The 20725-nt window shown below is 46.8% G+C and overlaps 1 protein-coding gene across 4 annotated transcripts in view; it reads left to right on the top strand.

The window, feature by feature from the left end:
• PDGFRA (platelet derived growth factor receptor alpha) overlaps nucleotides 1-20036 on the top strand; it is a 46363-nt gene extending 26327 nt beyond the window's left edge. For all 4 annotated transcript variants that reach the window (XM_026016512.2, XM_026016513.2, XM_026016511.2 and 1 more), the window contains exons 13-23: nucleotides 1528-1632; nucleotides 2124-2234; nucleotides 2497-2650; nucleotides 3545-3711; nucleotides 6016-6131; nucleotides 6630-6752; nucleotides 8157-8268; nucleotides 9599-9698; nucleotides 9814-9919; nucleotides 11210-11451; nucleotides 16928-20036. In XM_026016512.2, coding sequence (XP_025872297.2) covers nucleotides 1528-1632; nucleotides 2124-2234; nucleotides 2497-2650; nucleotides 3545-3711; nucleotides 6016-6131; nucleotides 6630-6752; nucleotides 8157-8268; nucleotides 9599-9698; nucleotides 9814-9919; nucleotides 11210-11451; nucleotides 16928-17075 — 1484 coding nt within the window. In that variant the 3' untranslated portion in view covers nucleotides 17076-20036. The remainder of the gene's footprint in view (nucleotides 1-1527; nucleotides 1633-2123; nucleotides 2235-2496; nucleotides 2651-3544; nucleotides 3712-6015; nucleotides 6132-6629; nucleotides 6753-8156; nucleotides 8269-9598; nucleotides 9699-9813; nucleotides 9920-11209; nucleotides 11452-16927) is intronic.
• The last annotated feature ends 689 nt before the right edge of the window (nucleotides 20037-20725 follow it).

Raw genomic sequence — 20725 nt, 5'->3', positions numbered from 1 at the left:
ACTTAGAATATAAAAATACAGGTACTTTTCAAAGCAAGACATGTAAAAATAATATCCGGCCAACTTATCACAAACTTTTAAAATATTTCAATCTTGGGTGGAGACTCAGTACATGAGTCCAAGGAATTTTTTTAAAAATCACATTCTGAATGAATGAAAACAGGACAAAGACCCCAAACAGATGAACGTAGGGAAAATAAAATAAGGCGAACATAGAGAGGGAGGCAAACCGTAAGAGACTTTTAACTCTAGGAAACAAACTGAGGGTCACTGGAGGAGAGGTGGCTGGGGCAGGGGGTAACTGGGTGATGGGCATTAAGCAGGGTGCGTGATGTAATGAGTCTGGGGTGTTGTATGCAACTGATGAATCCTTGAACTGTACCTCTGAAGCTAATAATACGCTATATGTTAACTAAATTGAATTTAAATTAAAAAAAATTTTTTTAAAAAGACAAACGAAAGAGCTAGGGGTTGTGTCACTGGGCATATGCCAACGGTGTGTCCTTTGGAGGATGCCAGTTTAATTATCCACTTGTCTCATTCCAAGGTTAGGTCTTAAAGAGTTACATAAACTGGCAAGATGTCCTAGCTACTTCCAATTTCAACTACTTGTATCTCTCACCCCCCTCACCAGTCCCACCCTTACCACCACCCCTGATTTTATAAAAAGGGATGAGGAACCTAAAGTGGGAAGATGTGGGGGGGCGAATCCCTAATGGGCTAAGCAGCATTTGTGTGTCTCTGGGCTCCTGTGTGCCGAGCTGCTAGGGCAGCAGCACCTTCGCAGGTAGAGCTTCCCGCAGTGCACACATGCACTCCGAGGCAGTGCTGGCCGCTAGCCCCTTAGGAGCTGAGTCGTTCCCCGGCTTGCCTCGGCCTGGTGAGACTGATAAGCTGGGAAACATCCCTTTGACATTGTGAACTATCTGAAGTGGGGTCAACAGCTTCCACTTCCTTCTGTGGCTTCCAGCTGGGAGCAAAGCGTGTGCTCCCCAGGGCGCAGTTAGCCTTTGGTGTTGCTGGTCCTTCCGACAAGCGTGCAGCAAGGACACCGGCCCGGGGCTCCCTTCATCACTCCTTGGAATCCGGGATGTCTCCAATACCACAGCATTTCCAGTGGATAAGGACTTCTTGATGCAAAAGATGCCTCTGCTTGCATGTGGAGAACTGAAGGGCAGAGAAGCAGGGGGTTTGGGGTGAGAACCACAGGAAGCAAGTGCCTGGGAGCCTGCAGTGCGGCCTGGCGCTTGAGCTGGGAGACAGCTCACACCAGGGAGGGATGCACCCTCCTTACCCCTGCCAGGGTTTTCCTTCCCACTTGCAAATGATATTTGACAAAAGCAATTGTCCTAATTTCCTTCCCTGTGGGCTCAGTTCTGGTTCTTGACATGATGACTTGGAGGAGTTATTAGGCTTACTCCATTCTGGGAGAACAGCCCCGCTGTGTCCCCGCCAGTGCTGGCTGTGGTCAATAAAACCGAGGGGACACCACTGTCTGCCTGTGTTAATGGCTCTGATCGCTCACAGGTCGGATCCTGGGATCTGGTGCATTTGGGAAAGTGGTTGAAGGAACTGCCTATGGATTAAGCCGCTCCCAGCCGGTCATGAAAGTCGCCGTGAAGATGCTGAAACGTAAGTGCCCCAACCCCCGTCCCCGGGATTTTTTTTGAAAACAGAGGTTATGAGCACTGGGTGTTATTCTGTATGTTGGCAAATTGAACACCAATAAAAAAAAATTTATTATTAAAAAAAAAAGAAAGAAAACAGAGGTTAGTAGAGTGAATTGCTCAAAATCACACGGCCAGTAAATGCCAAGTTGAGGACCACATCTTGGTTCTTTCGATTCTAGGTTTTAGGTGGATTTAGACTCTTCTCTCAGTTGGATTATTTCGATTCTTTTTTGCGGCCTGTATGTTGGAACACGAAGAGTTGTCATTTTTTGGCAACTTCTTTTTACCCTGAAGACTAGGCGTTCGTTATTAGAGCCTAGACCAAGTCACTGTGTGTTTCGCTTTTGGACTCTTGGTAAATAAAATGATACCCATTCAGAGGGTGAGCCATGTTATTGGCTTTTTCTGGGAAAGAAATCACTTGAACTGATGCGTGATTTATTTCTTCAACAGCCACAGCCAGATCCAGTGAAAAACAAGCTCTCATGTCGGAACTGAAGATAATGACTCACCTGGGGCCGCATTTAAACATTGTGAACTTGCTGGGAGCCTGTACCAAGTCAGGTAGGCTTCCTGACTGGGAGTGAGGATTTTTATAGAAGACCTATCGTTGTGAGGACTGTCCACGCTCTTTAAAATTCTTACTCTCAACCTCCAAACATGCCAGCAAATATAAGTCCCTTGAACGGAGTTGCCCGGATGCTGCTGAATTGATGGAAGCTCCTTGTTTTTGAGCAACATCTCCTGCCGGTGCAAACATAGCATTTCATGGCTTTTCTGTTCTTGATTCTCATACCCATTTCTTCACTGGTTTTGGTTCCCACAGGCCCCATTTACATCATCACCGAGTACTGCTTCTATGGGGATTTGGTCAACTATTTGCATAAGAATAGGGATAGCTTCCTGAGCCGCCACCCGGAGAAGCCAAAGAAAGAGTTGGACATTTTTGGATTGAACCCTGCTGATGACAGCACACGGAGGTGGGTGCAGGGGGACACGTTGCTGCGAATCATTGGCTTACAAGCCTCACCAGTGGAGAGCACCCATGTCCTGGTGGAACCCATGTCTGCAGATCCAGGGCCAGTAGGCAGCAAGATTTAGCATCTAGCCACCCTGCCCGTCATCCCCTGACACCACCAGTTCATACCTGTCTGCAGGTGTTTTGGATCAGATATCATGGCGGGGGAGGGGGGGGGCGGTGTGCGGCGCTTGCTGAGAGGTTGGAGTAGAAGCAAGAGTTGGAATCATCCTGGGGGCCATTTTGCTGTTAAAACGTGGTCCACTTAAGACCTGCAAAATGCGGCTCTGGCCAGGGATGCCCCAGTGCTGCTATCTTGTGAGAAACTGTCTGAGGATCTCCAAGTTTGAGATTCTGGTCTTTGCTGAGCCTGGGCCTATAAATCAGGCCAGCGGTGATAGTCCCAACGGCAGGAACCTATATGTGGCTGTGAAGGTCTGCGTGGATATAAAGTTCTGTAGGATCAGAAAGTACAAGTCCACTTTATATTGAATTACTCGATGGACACTGCCAAACTGGCCCTAAGTTTATTGAGTAGCAGGAAATGTCTGCCCAAGCCGTGTGGTCCTGTGGCCCAGGTTTGTGGCCTGTGAATTGAAAAGCAGAGCAAGAATAAGGAAGGCCCACCTGAGTTGAGATGAGCCCTGTATTTCTGTGATTATTGGTTAATGCTCATCTCAGCTCGACTACCCCACGTGAAAGGCACCCCTTGGTTGTGCCTTTGCTCACCCCCTGCTGCCACCATACCTACCGCACCGCCTTGGACACTGTGGGCACCCGGTCGTCGTCTACTGAATGTGAAATGGCCACTCCAGAGGGGCGCCCTGAATCGGGTTTCTTCTTCTGTTTTTTACAGTTACGTTATTTTATCTTTTGAAAACAACGGTGACTACATGGACATGAAGCAAGCTGACACCACACAGTATGTCCCCATGCTGGAAAGGAAAGAGGTTTCTAAGTACTCGGACATCCAGAGATCGCTGTATGATCGTCCAGCCTCGTACAAGAAGAAATCTATGTTAGGTAAAAACGTCAGTGTCCACTCTTTGCATCTTCCAGGGGTTTAATATGATACAGATTTCCCCTGCTACCTGGAAGTTTGGTTTATGCCACTCTGCTTTTAGGAAACACCTACATAAGTACTGGTTTTCACTCATGAAAGAAGTCCCAGAAGGATTTTTTTTCCCCAATAGTAATTGCTTTCCTTGCTTTACATCATTTTGGCTTACAAAGGGTTTTATAGGAATGCTCTACTTTCAGACAGTGGTGGGAACCTATATCTAAAATACTCAGAGGAAGGGGCGCCTGGGTAGCTCCATCAGTTAAGCATCTGACTCTTGATCTCAGCCCAGGTCTCGATCTCAGGGTCCTGAGTTTAAGCCCCATGTTGGGCTCCATTCTTGGCATGGAGCCTCCTTTAAAAAAAAATACACTCAGAGGAAGGTGAGCGGGCATGCTGAGCAGGACGGGCATGCTGAGCAGGACTGCCAGGCCGTGGTCCCTGAATTCATGTCTGCACAACTGGGTCTGTGACATGTTTTCAGAAGTTTGTGGCCTGTGAATTGAAAAGAGGAAAAAGAATAAAGACCTAATAATGCAGTGTATTTTCATATTTTCAATGTAATCCTTTTAAAGGATTGTTTACCCTGATATAATTATCTTCCTTTTTCGGTGTTAACATGTCTTTTTTTTTTTTTTTTTCAATGGAAGTGTGGTGATCATTGATTTTTTTCCCCCCTCAGTGCCCTTATTGGCAAAATAAAAAGATGGCTGCCTTATGTTGGTTTCTGATACTATTCTTAAGATTTTAATTATGTAAGTCTTTGGTATCTATGAGTTCAGTAGCCCTTGCTTTTAGCTTTGTTAATATCTACTTCGTGATAGAAACTGGGAAGTAGACAATTTGAGGTTCTATTTTTCTGACAAGAGTGTTGGGTGTTTCTATTGAATGTTTGGAGGAAGGTCTGTCTGGTTTTTCAAAACAGATGAACATGTGGCAGGGTTGCATTGATTTATAAACTTCAGGGAGCCTAGCTGATGCCCATAGCAGATGGACCACCCCTCTTCTGAGGGGGTGGGGGTGGCCCTTCCAGGTTCTCGTCTGATCCCAGACTCGAGCGAGGAAGGGGTCTGACATTGACGTGTCTTGTGGTTTTTGTGTTATTGGGCCTGGGTCTGACGTTGACGCGTCTTGTGGTTTTGTGTTATTGGGCCTGAGCCCTCCCATTAGTCAATGCAAAAAGAGTGTTGGGCTGCCACGGAAATTATTTTAGAAATCACTGATATGCTCAGAATGCTTGCGAGGTTCTTAAGTGAAAGGTACAATCTGTTAAAAAAGAATGTGCTTGTTTTGCAAAGCTCGGGACACAAGAATATTTTCCATTGCTGCACTTCCAAGTTCCATTCACTTCTCATTGCCAAATGGGTAAACTTCCAAGCCCTTTTAAAAGAGTAGCCAATGAGAGCTGTCGGAACCAGTGCTTCCTCTCCCCTCCCGCATTGTTAAAAATAGTTTACATCGCTTCCCAGGCTGGACCTGGCTCCAGATGTCAGGGGAACCTGATTCATGCTCAGCCTGGGCCCTGTTGGCAGGCAGACCACTGCTTTCTGGCCTTCTCCTAGCTGGCTGGAAAAATGTGAATGGCTGCAGCTACTCTTCACTTGCCTGAAAATTTTTAAAAAGAAATGAGAAGTGCTGGCCTAGATTACCTCCTTCCTCGAAAACCCTGGGACCTTTCCAGGCGGGACTAACTAGGGAAAGTGGACAAGTTACAAAAGGAACTAAATGCAAAGTCATTGGCACTGACCTTTAAGATGGCTACCTCTAGCTGACTGGGGCCTGATTTTATTCAGGAAATGAGCCAAACACCATGAAGGTGGCTATAAAAAGAAAAAAAAAAAAGAAAAAAGAAAAAGGAATTCCTAGAAGCTACTTTTTCAAAGAGAACCTCATGTATATTCATCATGGAAGATTGTGTGTATGTGTGTGTGTGTGTGTGTTAGGGAGGTGGCCGAGGAGCCCTTTGCTAACTAGGGCTGAAAAAAGAAATTTGGGAGGCAAACAACAAAACATGTGTGAGAGCCCACTAGACTGGTGCTTGTGGATGTATATGTGTATAAGCCAGATATGTATTTCCGCGGATAGATTTGTTTTTAATGGTAGCACGTCTGCATGGCTGGCGCACCCACCCGTGAGGTCTGGAATCACCATTGGAACATCATCTTAGACCAGTTCTTTGGACGAGCCTGTGCAACCTGACAAGTGGCCCGGTGGGGCATGTTTCACACCATCCTCCAGGGCCAACACACTTAATTCCTTTCCTGCAGACTCCGAAGTCAAAAACCTCCTTTCGGATGATAACTCAGAAGGCCTTACTTTGTTGGATTTGTTGAGCTTCACCTATCAAGTCGCGCGAGGAATGGAGTTTTTGGCTTCGAAAAATGTAAGTGTGTTCATGGAACAGAGTTCTCTGTAGACGCAGGCCCCAGGCCCGAGTGACGGGGGCGTGCAAGGTCTCCAAGAGGCCAGTAGCCATGGTTGCTTCTCTCTTCCTTTTCCCCGGAGTGTAGTAGGGAGGCTGTGGTCATCAAGTGTCTGCTCTAGAGCCTTTTTTTTTTTTTTTTTTAAGATATGCTATGTTTTTATTTACCTGTTTTAGTGGATGAACATTCAAGTTGTTTACACTCTTAAGCTATTATTAATAATGATGTCAGGTCTACAAAATTGGTGCATGAATGGCCATAAGTTTTCATATTTCTTGGGTTCTCCCTCTGGGTTGGGAGGAGAGCCTGGAGGAGGTGAGCTCACAGAGGTCCCAGGACTGCCTCCCTAAGTGGGCCCCGCAGCTCCCAGCACCATGATGAAGTGGCCAACCCTGCTGGGCTGACGTTGATCTAGCGGCAGATGGACAGACTCTGTTGTTTCTTCCCTTTCCATGCAGTGTGTCCACCGGGACCTGGCTGCTCGAAACGTCCTCCTGGCACAAGGGAAAATCGTGAAGATCTGTGACTTCGGCCTGGCCAGAGACATCATGCACGATTCAAACTATGTGTCTAAAGGCAGTGTAGGTGCCCTCTCCCCTCACCTGACAAGCCCACCTTTCCTCACTGAATCTCTCAAACTAGGTGTTGCTTCTGACCATTCAGTGTCCATATTTTTAATGTGGAGTCCGTGAAATTCATGAATGGGCTCCAGGGAGCCAGTAGGAAAAGCACAGGCTCGAGGGCCAGACCGCCTGGCTGAGTACTGGCTCCAGCCCTTACGAGTGTGGAGATTTGGGGCAAGTGGCTTGACCATTCTGTACCTCAGTTTCCCTATCAGCAGCAGGCACTGATAATCTCCTGGATGGCCATGGGTGACTCAGTGACTTTAACGTGAAGTGCTTAGAACAGGGCCTGGAACCTACAAGCACTCGGCAAGCGTTAGCTCTTAATCGTATGTGCCCGTGTGTGCGCCTTCATTTCCAAAGAGAGCATCTCTAACTTTTATCAACTTTGCAAATGGCATCTCTGAGCCCTAACGCATCGAGAGAATTTGCATGAATAAATCTTGGAGATATTCCTGGAGATATTCATTCTAAATTAACACGCGAGCTCTGCTCCCCACCCCTTCTACCCCTGAGCGGATGCGGTAACTCCAAATACATTTGCCACCTGTAGGTACGATTCCAAATCACCCCACTACACTGGCCGTGACGCCTCTCAGGGTTGCTGCATCCACCCCCAGAAGGCCACTGGTCTGTGTCCAGCCTCCCTGGGTTTCGTGTGCTGTGCGGCCGCGGCCTGTAGCTTTAGGCACCTCGAACAGATCAGCGGACTTTGGAGGAGACACACTGTCACCTGCTCAGGCAGCCGATGACTGTGATCTCGCCAGCCCTCCCAGAGGCCCGAAGGATGCGCATGTGGTCACGTGTTGGCCTCACATAGGGTTTCCACCGCGGCTGGCACCAGCCTCGCGAAAGAGGCTGCAAAATTATGAAATGACTATTTCTTAAAGTTCAAAAATGTAGTTGGTTCTCGGATCCCTGGGTGTGCTTTTAATCTTGTTCCTGGGAACACCTGCAAATAGGCCCATGCAGGGCTCTCGCTTTCTGGGTAAAACACTCAGGATTAAATATTTTCGGATGTTAGTCCTTGTGAGGACATAAGAGGCAACGTCGCCCATCTCATTCATCAGGCATTGATTGAGCACCCATTAGGTGCCAGGCACTCTTCTGAGTGCGGAGAGGGTAGCACCAAACCAAAAACACCAAGATTTCGTGGGCAGGGTTCTTTTTTTTTTTTAATTTATTTTTTTATTGGTGTTCAATTTGCCAACATATAGAATAACACCCAGGGCTCATCCCGTCAAGCGTGGGCAGGGTTCTTAGTGCAAGTTATTATTGGTCCAAAGAGAACCCCCACTATTTCTGCGGCTGTAGCTCAGCCGTGGGTATGCCGGGATTCATGTCCTCCCTCTTTCCATGCAGACCTTTCTCCCCGTGAAGTGGATGGCTCCCGAGAGCATCTTCGACAACCTCTACACCACGCTGAGTGACGTCTGGTCCTACGGCATTCTGCTCTGGGAGATCTTTTCCCTTGGTATGGGCCTGACATCTCTGCTCATGTGGGTTGTTCTGGAACAATACTGGAAGGAAAACACTGTTCTCGAAGCTCCGGGGTATAAATGATGTTAAGATCCGTGCTGTGAGTCGGGTGTGCTGCAGCTGATTGAAACCACTTGCTGCTTTTTCATCTGGGGCTTTGGGTTAAGTAGGGTTCCCCAGTGGAGAGCTGCCTCCCCCTTGCTTCGTGGGGATCGATGCTCAGGTGAAAAGTAGAATGGCGAGAGACAGGACATGGCTGGCCCTCCTGGCCATTGCTTAGGAGGAGAGGAACCTTCTGGTCATCCAGTTATACCCAGTCACCAGGGCCCGAAGGGCACAGGTACCCCTGTGTGCCATGTGAGGGCCCTGAGGCAGGAGCCATTCATGACCCTGACCTCAGATAGTTCGGCTGGTGGGGGACCACCTCCATGTAGCAGTGAACTGTGGGGTGCTGATTTAAAAGTGGGCGAGAAAGGAGAAAGGGGTCCTGTGGTTTTGGAAGGCTTTAGAGAGGAACCTAAGCTTGATTTGGCCTTGGCCATAGAAATCGAAATGTTTCGTGAATTCTGTTGCCTTAATGTGGTAGGAAAGGCTTTCTTCCCTGCCTCCCCTCCTTTTTCAATTCTAGTTCTCTCTCCTGCTTGGACGTCACTGTGGATCATCCCAGTGTGAGACTTGACTGAGTCTCGCAGTCTATTAAAAGCAGAGAATTATCAGGGTGCCTGGGTGGCTCAGTTGGTTTAAGCGTCTGCCTTCAGCTCAGGTCATGGTCCCAGGGTCCTGGGATCGATCCCCGCATCAGGCTCTCTGATCAGCGGGGAATTGGCTTCTCCCTCTCGTTGTGTGTGTGTACACTCTCTCTCTCCCAAATAAATAGATCTTTTTTTTTTTTTTTTTTTTTTTTTTTTAAGGCAGAGCATTATCTAGATATTTCAAGCCCCAACTTGGACTTTTGCTCTAGTTATTTGAACACTTTGGGTGAAAATGATTTTTCTTTTTTGCCTTCAATGGTTCAGAATTTCTCCTGCTCTTCCATTTTGCTTTGTGTATGCGGATCCAATAGAAACATTGAAAAAAACCACTTCTGTGCTTTTTCCTAAAGATGTAGAAGTTTAGCCTAGGGTGTCAGGACTTGACCAACATTAAGCCTTAGTTACATTGAAGACTTAGGGGAATCCTGTGAAGTCAAGGAGATAACACTTAATTTTCTAGAAAGAACCAGAACTTCAGGTGGGGATCCCCAAATGTTTTCTGTAGGTTCACCCTGAGCGTTTCCTCAGTGTACCACAGGCTTGTTAATCCTGGTGGTTTTCTCTGGTTTTCAGGCGGCACACCCTACCCTGGCATGATGGTGGATTCTACTTTCTACAATAAGATCAAGAGTGGATACCGGATGGCCAAGCCTGACCATGCCACCAGTGAAGTGTGAGTCCCCTCCCCACCTCATGGGCCTTGTGTTCATGCCCAGCGGGTCCCTGGCTTGGGTGGAGGGTGCTTGATACTCCTCCCTGTGCCCACTCTGATTTCTGTGCCCCTGCAGCTATGAGATCATGGTGAAGTGCTGGCACAGTGAGCCGGAGAAGAGACCCTCCTTTTACCACCTGAGTGAGATCGTGGAGAATCTGCTGCCTGGACAATATAAGAAGGTTTGTCCGGGCCCCTCAAAGATGGGTGGAGAGGAATGGGCAAAGGGGGAGGAGTCAACAGCTGGTAGTTATGCAAGTGAGCAGCGTCCTTCAACACTGTTTTGAAGGAACATTTTCAGAGGAGGAGAAAGAGTGATCCAGGGGCCAGGGCTTCATGGAGCGCTCCCCAGGCCCCTGGTAGCAGTGATGTATGAAAACCCTCCCCTTTCTGCAGGGCTCCCCTTTCATCTCAAGTGTGCAACACCTGTAAGCACTTTATTCTCCAGATGTTTGAGTATCTGAAGCTACTGTGCGGTTAAAAGTCTCAGGGCATCCACAGCCATTAAATCGCTAATTTGAATGCACTTAAATCCATGTGAAATTGGCTTTTACCAGCTGACTGGAAGGAACAACCTCAGCTGTTATCTGTGGCTCCAGCTGGTTTTTTTTTTTTTTTTTTTGTGGAATAGGAAGCATTGTTCAAAGGAACAAATGTAATTTCATGGAACCAAGCAGGATATGTTAATGAGTGAAACAACTTTCTGCTGAGATGCTGTGCAGGAACCCCAGACATAGTTGTATAATAAACCCAATTTCTGAGGTTCAGATTAGTCACTCTGTAGAGTCGTCGTATTTATTGCTTCTCCTTCTTCTCAAAGAGAAGGTTGCGTGCTGAACTGGGAGTTAAATACTTTTGTCTATTGGTTATTTCACTGCCCATTATAGCTCCTGTAAGTGAGGCAATGAGGAAGCAGAAGGAAATTATGGCAGGTCAGTCAGACACTCTGGGTTAAGTAAGTTGTGTTGGTGGCTGGAGCCTGGACCTCCAGGCTGTTGAAAATGGGGTCTTTTTAGATCAAAGGTCTCTAAGTTTTGAGTTAGATTTCCCCAAGATTTAGGGATCAGGAAGGTTTCAGGGATGGTGCTCCCAGTGGAAGTCCTTGTCACCTCTTATTGGGATCCGTCCAAGCCCTGGAGAGACTATTGAATGGGGACCAGAAGGGTCCATGCTAGTCCCAGAGAAGCGAGTGGGTGTGTGTGTGTGAGGGGGTTGGGGGGCACAGTCCTAGCTACTGACTCAGAGAAGGGGCTCACTGAATCTTAAGTGAATGAGAGAGCTCATTGGCAGGATGGCATCGGTGGCCCTTTCCTCGGTCAGAGGCCTCTGGGGACAGTTGACCTCTGAGCCTCCTTCAGTTGTCTAAGCCCCTTTATCTGGGAGGCTGTGTGGAGACACAGGTGGTTAAATGGTTGTCCGTTCTGAGTGTCCCTTTCGCAGTTCGGGTGACCATGTGATGTGCATGTCTGCAGAGTTACGAGAAGATTCACCTGGACTTCCTGAAGAGCGACCACCCCGCCGTGGCGCGTATGCGCGTGGACTCGGACAACGCCTACATCGGCGTCACCTACAAAAATGAGGAGGACAAGCTGAAGGACTGGGAGGGCAGCCTGGATGAGCAGAGGCTGAGCGCCGACAGCGGCTACATCATCCCCCTGCCCGACATCGACCCGGTGCCCGAGGAGGAAGACCTGGGCAAGAGGAACAGACACAGGTGGGCTGCCCGCTGAGCTGCCCCCCACTTCCCAGCACCCTGGTGCTGAGGCCCCGAGGCCGGTCCCCCCACTGCATCTGTGCAGGGCAGCCAGTGGCAGAGGCCCCGAGGCCGGTCCCCAGGTGCATCTGTGCAGGGAGGCCAGTCGCAGAGGCCCCAAGGCCGGTCCCCAGGTGCATCTGTGCAGGGCGGCCAGTCGCAGAGGCCCCAAGGCCGGTCCCCAGGTGCATCTGTGCAGGGCGGCCAGTCGCAGAGGCCCCAAGGCCGGTCCCCAGGTGCATCTGCGCAGGGCGGCCAGTTGCAGAGGTCCTGAGGGGTCTGTTTCCCAGAGGATCCTAATGCGGGCCCTTGGGGCTGTGGGGGTGGGGTGCTGTAGAGTAGTCAGGGACGTGCTTCCCTGATAGAGGGTCTTTGACCTGAGTCCTCAGGGAGTTTGATCAAACCGCCACAGCAGCCCTGAATATTGAGATACCCCTAAGCCTCTGTCGTTGTTTTCTACATGAGTCCTGGAACCGAGGAGAAGGCCGAGAGAGAGGCTAAACTGGGCTTTTCCATGCTGCACCAATAGCTCTGAACCCCAAGTTCAGATCACCTGGGGAGACTTGAGAGCTGGTCTACAAACTTCATCCAGACCAACAAGTTAGGATCTCTGGGAATGGATCCCAGGCGCCTTCTGCTGATTTGTTCCTTCTTTTTATCTCTGTATAATGGAAGGTTTCACACATGTCTGGTTCAGGTTGAATAGTGAACTGTCAATTAATTTGTCACCCAACTTGAGCATTTAGGAGCTCAGGGCCAGACTGCGTGAATAGCATACTTACTCGGCTACTACTCTCCTTGGATTATTTTGAAGCAAATCCTAGACATCGTATCATTTCATCCATAAATACTCCATTAACGTGCCTCTAAAAGATAAAGCCTCTATTTAAAAAAGTAACTGGAGTTATTAGGTTATTAAAAATAACTACAATACTGTTATCTTCCCCCACCAGTTGACAATAAATCATTAGGAGCATCAGATATTCAGTGTTCTGATTTCCCTATTTCATAAATATGGTTTTGCATTTGTTTTGTTCTAATTGAGACCCAGTAGGAGTCACACATGGCATTTAATTGCTGTGTCCCTATACATTTGTCCTGCACCTTCGTACCCCCTTGCATGTATTTGTGAAGAAACCTTGCATGTATTTGTGCATTTGCCCGTAATGTTCCCATGTTCAGAATCTTGTTGATTGCACCGTGTCGTGTGTCTTACCACGTGCTTTGTCTCCTGTATTGGCTGTAAGCTGGGAGGCTAGAGGCTTGCTGTGGCTCAGGTTAGATTTTTGGCAAGTGTGCTTCAAAGATGGTGCTGTGTGTGTCCATCGGAAATTACACACTGTCCAGTTGACTGCCTCTGTGACATTAACAGTCATTGGCGACCATTGCCTGGATCCATTAATTTATTACCAAGGTGATGCTAACATCCAGCTAGGACCAGAGCCATGAGCTCCCACAGTCTCCTCGTGAAAGGGGTGTCCCAGGCCCCCACCGTCTTTGCGTAGGCCTTGAACAGAGGCAGGGGAAAGTGATCATAGTGGTCCTTGGTTCCAGGTCCAAGATGCATAGGAGTCTTCCTCTCTCTTTTTTTCCCTTCTTCGTTCAGGATACTCTGGTCCCTTCTTCCTCAGTCATTTGGTTAGCTACATATAGTTATTTAGGCAAAAGCACATGGCATTATCAATTTGGAGCCTTGTGATTGTGACATCCCTTTGCTGTTGGTATGAACCAGGTATGAACTGGTATGAATTTAAAAAGTATTATTGTGGGGGGTTTTCTTTTTGCGTGTGTTTGGAATGTGTGGTGAGAATTGGAGGTTGGGCAGAGTGCCCTGACTTAACTTTTGCTCAGGACGATTTCAAAAATATGTTTATATTCTTTTGGCGAAATGTTTCTCTGAGCTTTGGGTATATGTGGTCGCTCTCCACCCCAGATCTGCCATCCAGTTTGGTTATTTTGTATGTGGGGGCTCTGAATAATAGAGCAGTTATAGAAAGGTTTTGCTTCTAAGTTAAGTTAGAAAGTTGTATTGATGAACAACATAAGAAAGGTGCCCAGAACTTTTTTTGGGGTACACAAAGCTGCGCTGCAGAATTTGACATCTGTTACATGGAGAGAACCATTCTAGCTGATAGATAGTTGTTGTATTAGATAATTAAAACTTCTGCAAGGGTGATAATGTTTGATCTTCAAATTGTACAAAGTATGTCCCAAATGACTATCCCAGGTCAGGTGAGACTGTGGCCCTGACAGGTGGGCTCAACGTGGTGAGTGTCTTGATCAGCTTGGGCTGCTGTTACACAGTATCAAAGATTTTGGGGGTTTAAATAGTAGAAATCTATTTGCTCGCAGTTCTGGAGGCTGGAAGTCCAAGATCAAGGTGTCGGCAGGCTTGATTTTTTTTTCCTGAGGCCTCTTTCCTTGGCTTGCAGATGGCCATCTTCTTAATGTGTCCTCACATGGTCTTTTTCTGTGTGTGCATCACAGATGTCTCTTCCTTTCACAAGAACACCAGTCCGATTGGGTAAGAGCCCCACTTTAACGACCTCACTTAACTTTATTTACCTCCTAAAAGGCCCTGTCTTCAAATATAATCACAATAGGGATTAGGGCTTCAACATGTGAATTTTAGGGGGTGGGGTGGGATACAGTTTAGTCCATCATGGAGGTGGGTGGATCCCAGAGTTGGGATGCTCTGGGTCTAGGAAGGGGTAGTGGTCCCATGGAATCCTCTCCTTGGGCTCAGGAGGCTTGGCCTTGGGAGGGGAGTGGGCATGAGAAAGACCTGGCCTTGCTTACTATAGACGGTTTGGGGGTGCTAGGTCAGTAACTATTGGAAGCCAGGCCCTGGGCCACAAGATGGCCATGGTAGTTTGGGAATCACAGGTAAGCCTAGTCATCAGCTCCAGGACCACCATGAAGCCTAGCAAGCAGCAAGGATGATCTGGTGCTCTCTGTGAAGTTAGCTTCCCCCATGCCCACACCCCGGCCTTCTCTCTGTGAGGGAGACTGGGAGAGAGGAGCATGCCAGGCCCAGGAGGGTCAGTGCAAGGGGTAACTGCCTCGTAGGACTCAGCCATTCGTCCAAATCACAGTGGTCAAAGAAGTCTCCTAAATGCAGGTCCTAGCTGGCTTGGGGCCCATACCCAAGGGTCGAATCAGGCCTCCAGCTACTGGCCAGGGCCCGAGGAACCAGGTATGGTATGTCTGGCCTCCCAGGGAGAGGGCTTGTCAGGACCACATGGTTCTCAAGACCAGTCCAGTGGACTGCGGTTCGCAGTGAGATTCCAGGACCAGGGTGTAAGTCGGGGGGCAGGGTGGAGTACAAAGCAGGAAGGGAGACAAAAGCTGGGTCACAGGGAAGGGCCCAGTCTGTGGGGTTGGGAAAGGAAACCCCAGTGTGGTAACCCTACAGGTTCTAAGAGCTCTCCAGGCCGGAGGATGGCAGCAGACAGTTTCCCATGGGCATCTACCTGTCGGACTCAGTCCCCTGGCTGGCCCTCCGGGAGGAAAACAGCTGGCAGGGTTGACAGCCCCCTGTTGGGCATGCATGTGAGCCTCCTTCTCTGGCTGGCCAGCCGGAGGGTGGGTTACCTGTTAGGTCAGCAGCCTCGTGGTGAGGACAGACTGTCCTGCCTGTCAGCAGATACCCTGCTGGGAGCAAAGAGATAGATGCAGACATCTTGCAGTCCAAGGCAGGATGAGGATAAGACCGTTCAGAGACGGGAAGACGGACAGGGAATCCTTACAGGCTAGAGACTAGGGAAAATTATTTTTCTAAAAATCTTTGTGAGAAATTTTAAGTGTCCAGAAAATGGAGAGACTACTCCATCTACCATTTAGATTTAGTAGTTGCTAACATTTTGCCACATTTGGTTTACCTGACCGTGTAATGTCTGGTTATGCCTATTTTATGTATGTACGTAGCACACACTACGTATTTAATAACGTGTAACGTGTAGGAGTGTGTATGTACCACACACATACACACTCATACTTTTTTTTTCTTGCTAAAACATTTGAAACTCATTGGGCACCTCAGTGGCTCAGTCAGTTGAACGTCTGCCTTCAGCTTGGGTCGTGATCCCAGCGTTCTGGGATCGAGCCCCACATCGGGCTCCCTGCTCAGTGGGGAGTCTGCTTCTCCTTGTCCCTCAGCCCCTCCCTCTGCTCATGTGTTCTCTCTCTCTCTCTCTCTCTCTTATTGTCAAATAAATAAATAAGTCTTTAAAAAATGTTTTTGAAACTCCAGCAAACATCTCCTAAGAATAAGGATACTCTGGGCGCCTGGGTGGCTCAGTCGGCTGAGTGTCTACCTTTGGGTCTGGTCATGATCCTCAGGGTCCTGGGATCCAGCCCCACATCGGGCTCTCTGGTCAGCAGGGAGTCTGCTTCTCCTTCTTTTTTGGCACCCCCCTCCCTCGCACGCGCTCTGTCAAATAAGTAACTAAAATCTTTAATAAGAAAACGATAAGGATACTCTCCTATATAATCATAATGGCATGATCACATGTAAGAACATTAGTACCTACTTCCTATTATTGTCTGCTATCCGGACCCTAGTCAAGTAGTTGACTAATAATAATGATAATGACTAATATTTATTGGGCACTTAGTATGTTCTAGGCACTGTGCTTAGTGCTTTTTTTTCAAATACGTTATTACCGTATTTGATCAGCCTGACAAATGGGAATATTGTCACATACTATTGTCATCCCAATTCTGTAGGGCAGGGAACAAGTTCAGTGGGGGTTAAGTGACTTGTGTGACTCCCACAGCTGCTCAGTGGTGGATGATTCCAGACCCCAGGCTTTCCGACTCTAGAACGTTGTTCCTTTCAGCCTCTGCTCTAGTGGGTAAGAGCCTTCACCGGGTGTTTAGGAGCGAGGCTGGGGGAGTTGGGGGGGGTTGTATGTAAAGAGGAGGGTGAGGACGGCATTCCCGGGGAGTGGGCTCAGATCCTGAGAACACTGTTTGGACACTCAGGGGTTTCAGGGACAGCAGGTGACTGCCCAGTTGTAGTCACAGCTCATTTCAGCCCTCTGTGCTCTTCCTTCCCCCATTGTCTCCCCATCAGGCACTGGTTACTCTCTTTTCCACTAGGACCAAGTGGGGACAGTAGAAATTGTCCAGCTTGTTAGCAACTCTGCTGGAAGATTTGAGAGAAGAGAAGGGAGACCAAGGTGTGGAGATGACCTGTGGATCTTGAGTTTGCACGGGGTCTACTGTGACATGACACCTGATGAGTAGCTGCCTGGCTTGGAGGCACAGTCTTGCCAGATGGGTGGCTTTAGGTTGAATGCCAAAGGGTCTCTCAGGAAGAGCTCCTTCGCCTTTGGGTGGGTGGGTGGGTGGGTGGGGGCCACCCTTGCTACCCAACCACAGTCTCGTTGGTCTGTACGTGGCCTTACCCTTTCCTATCCTCTCCCTCCTCCAGCTCGCAGACCTCAGAAGAAAGCGCTATCGAGACAGGTTCCAGCAGCTCTACCTTCATCAAGAGAGAGGACGAAACCATCGAGGACATCGACATGATGGATGACATTGGCATAGACTCCTCAGACCTGGTAGAGGACAGCTTCCTGTGACTGCCAGATGCGAGGGGGGGAGGTACCTTCCACTCCTGGAGCCACCTTGGATCCCTTTAAGAAAACCACTTTATTGCAATGCAAAGTTTGGGAGGAGGACTTGGGTGAGGTGTAGAGAGAAGTTCCCAGCCAAGGGCCTCAGGGAGCCTGCGAACTGTGGATGGATGGCATGTTTCGAAATGAACTTTTTCAGTGTTGCCTCTTGCAATGCTTCCGTAGCATCTCAGCAGCGTGTGAAGTTTGGAGACAGATGGACAAGGAGGTGATAGGCCACACAGAAGGTGAACTTTGTGTTTCAAGGGCATTGGTGAGATTCCAACATACACGACTTCTATTGTGAGAAAACTCCATTGTAATTATGTAAATAACTCTAACTGAGGATGTGTTTAGATTTGTATTAACTGTCTTCTCTGGACTTCTAAAGAGACCACTCAACCCATCCATGTACTTCCTGCTTGAAACCTGGTATCAGCTGCTGCTGAACTCCTCTATGAAGTACATGCAAAACCACTTTTGAACCTTAAAAGGTACTGGTACTATAGCATTTTCCTTTTTTTTTTTTTTTTTTAGTGTTAAGGAGAAAAAGAATAATAATTAACCAACCTTGTTTACTAGATTTGGGTCCTTTAGAAGCCCACCAACTCATTTTCATATTGTAATCTACGTGTATAATACTACTGTTATCAGTAATGCTAAATGTATAATGTGTAACACGTTTTCCCTACAGAGAAAGCACAATTAAAAAAAAAAAATTCTTACTAAGTAGGCGACAAGTTTGACAGTTTTTGACATTTATATCAAATAACCGATGTTTCTCTATAAAATATGGTAATAGCTTTAGTGGATTAAATTTAGTCGAACATAGAGAACAAAGTAAAGGTAGTGTCTTCCAGGAAGTCAGTGTTTTTAACTGTGTACTGACTAGGTTCACTAATCCGTTGTACTAAAAACAATTAACTGCCCTCTGAAGTGATGGGATTTGAAGGAAACAAAACCCCTAAATCCTAAATATTCTCAGTGTAAAGGCGTAAGCCTATGCCTAATGTGACTTCTCGTGTTATTACCCAGTGGAAAAAATAATCAGCAGCAAAAAGACTGAATTTGCAGAGGTCATTTTCATGCCTGGTGATGAACATTTATATTTTTGAAATTTTATGACCCCTAGAAGAGTCCAAAGGATGCCTTGAACATCTCCCCCTTTCTTTCATCTCCTACCCCACAGAGAAATAGTTTGCAACTGTGAGAACATACAGGCATTGTTTACTGAAGGCTGCGTCTGCGTTAGCCTGGATCCTTGGTTCCCAAATGTAATCGTAGCCAGGATCACCAAATTCTAGATCCCCATCCTAGAGCTTCTGAATTACTGAGTCTGGCCAGGAGCAGGAACCTGTATTTTTATAAACTCCTTGGCTGTTGTGATTAGCCACGTTTGGGGAACACCAGCTTAGGTTACAGGAAGTTGCCATGGGAAACAGATAATTGGAAATTTGGAACTGGGCTAGAAGTCAACCATGCAGGAAGCCTACTATTTAAATCTTTGGCTTTGGGTCAGTGACATTTAATGCCCTATACCTAGCAATTGTTGCCCTTAATTTAACTTTCCAGCCTTAGCTGAGGCTGCAAAAGCTAAATCTTGGTTTGGCAGAGCTTCCAAAATAAAGACACCTCTTCCCACTGCATGGGGCTACTGAACTTGCCCCCCACCCCACTCCCACCCATGGCATGTACGAAAATGAGGCAATTCAGTGTCCCATGTCTCTGTATAACCAGGTCGATATTTGGGTGAAAAAAAGATTTGAAAGTTTTGCTGAAATTTTGGGGTGAGATGGCAGGACGGATTGTCACATTCATCCAAACCGTCAAACTGATTGGTGTGGGATCATTGGCATTCTTTGCAGTACCGCTTAATTGCTGACACCGAATGAAAGAAACATGGGCTGTGATTACTGCAATCACTGTACGTGCTCCTGGCAGGTGATGCGTTGGAGGATGTAGCAGCAGTAACAAGGTACTTGACTACCTACTGGTGCCATCTCAATGCAAGCCCCAACTTTCTTATCCCCCTTTTTCATACTAAGTGTGAAGACTGAGCCAGATTGGCCAATTAAAAAAAGAAAATCTGACTAGGTTCTGTAGAGCCAATTAGACTTGAAATACATTTGTGTTTCTAGAATCACAGCTCAAGCATTCTGTTTGTCGCTCACTGTCTCTTGTATAAGACTTCTTATGTCGGTGCTTTGCATTTTTGATGTTCCTTTGAGTTTTGCGTGACATCATGAAGCTGGATGAAAATTCTCACACAAGCAGGTCCCAGTCCTAATGAATACAACCACCTGAGTTTGTGTGTGACTACATTTTTTTTTTTAAACAGTGCTTTCAGTGTATCACAGATTTGTTTCCTTTTTGGCCTCCTGCAAAGTCCCCAGATGAAAATTTGCCAATCCTTCCTGCTTTCTGTTTTTATGAAGACAATCAAAGCTGGCCTGAGAAACACAATTTGTGACTTTTTTTAAACGGTCAATGATGTCCTTAAAATGTGGTCTGCCAATCTGTACAAATGGTCCTATTTTTGTGAAGAGGGACGTGAGATAAAATGATGTTATACATCAATATGTATATATGTATTTCTATATAGACTTGGAGAATACTGCCAAAACATTTATGACAAGCTGTATCACTGCCTTTGTTTATACTTTTTTGACTGTGATATTCCCCACAGGCACATTAACTGTTGCACTTTTGAATGTCCAAAATTTATATTTTAGAAAAATAAAGAGAAAAATACGTTAAGTGTTTCCAAAACGGTGGTGTGGTGAATGTGTGAGAAGTAACTCAATAGGTAGGGTCTACTGATAAAAAAAAAAAAAATGTATTACAAAATGCCCCGTTCGTGTTTTTGTTTTAAAACGTGTAAATGAAGATCTTTATATTTCAATAAATGATATATATAATTTAAAGTTATGCCAAGGTTCCAGCACTTTTGTTTTTAGCTGAATCACATACACTAAAGCCATTCGATTCAATTTGCTTTCTTAGCAACATTTCAGTAGGACTCTTGATCATGGTTTTGATGAAACTGATAGGAATTTTAAGATTTAAACATTATTTGAGCTAGTTAAGTTTTCAGGCACAGTATTTGGCTTAAAGATGACTGGCGTGTGGCTCATCTTCGATCCTACTGTTTGTTTTAGTAGCATTGTATTGCATGGGAAGCATTTACTGTCTACAACATTCAAACACTGTAGATGTGCATAATATAAAAGATTCCAGTCTTTTTTTCACTCTCTCTTCTTCCCTTGTCTCTGTGCTGATTCCCAGAGGGAGGACTATCTTACAGTTCCTTTTCTGTGCCTCTGCTTCTATACATATTTATACATCTCTGTTTTTGCTTCATATTTTAGCTAAATGGGTAAACATGTTGGATGTTGGATCATCTCTGTTTTTGCTTCATATTTTACCTAAATGGGGTTCACTTTTTTAAATTAAGATTTTATTATTATTATTTTTTATTTTAGGAAGAGAGCATGAGAGAGAGCATGCATGCATGAGTGGTGTGGGAGGGGGGCAAGAGGGAGAGAGAATCTCCAGCAGACTGTCTGCTGTATGCTGAGCCCGATCCCATAGCCCTGAGATCATGACCTGAGCCAACA

This window comes from Vulpes vulpes, chromosome 2, assembly GCF_048418805.1.
Source record: "Vulpes vulpes isolate BD-2025 chromosome 2, VulVul3, whole genome shotgun sequence".
In the NCBI taxonomy this organism is placed as follows: domain Eukaryota; kingdom Metazoa; phylum Chordata; class Mammalia; order Carnivora; family Canidae; genus Vulpes; species Vulpes vulpes.
The sequence above is the reverse complement of the archived record's forward strand: the minus strand, read 5'-3'. Positions and strand labels throughout refer to the sequence as shown.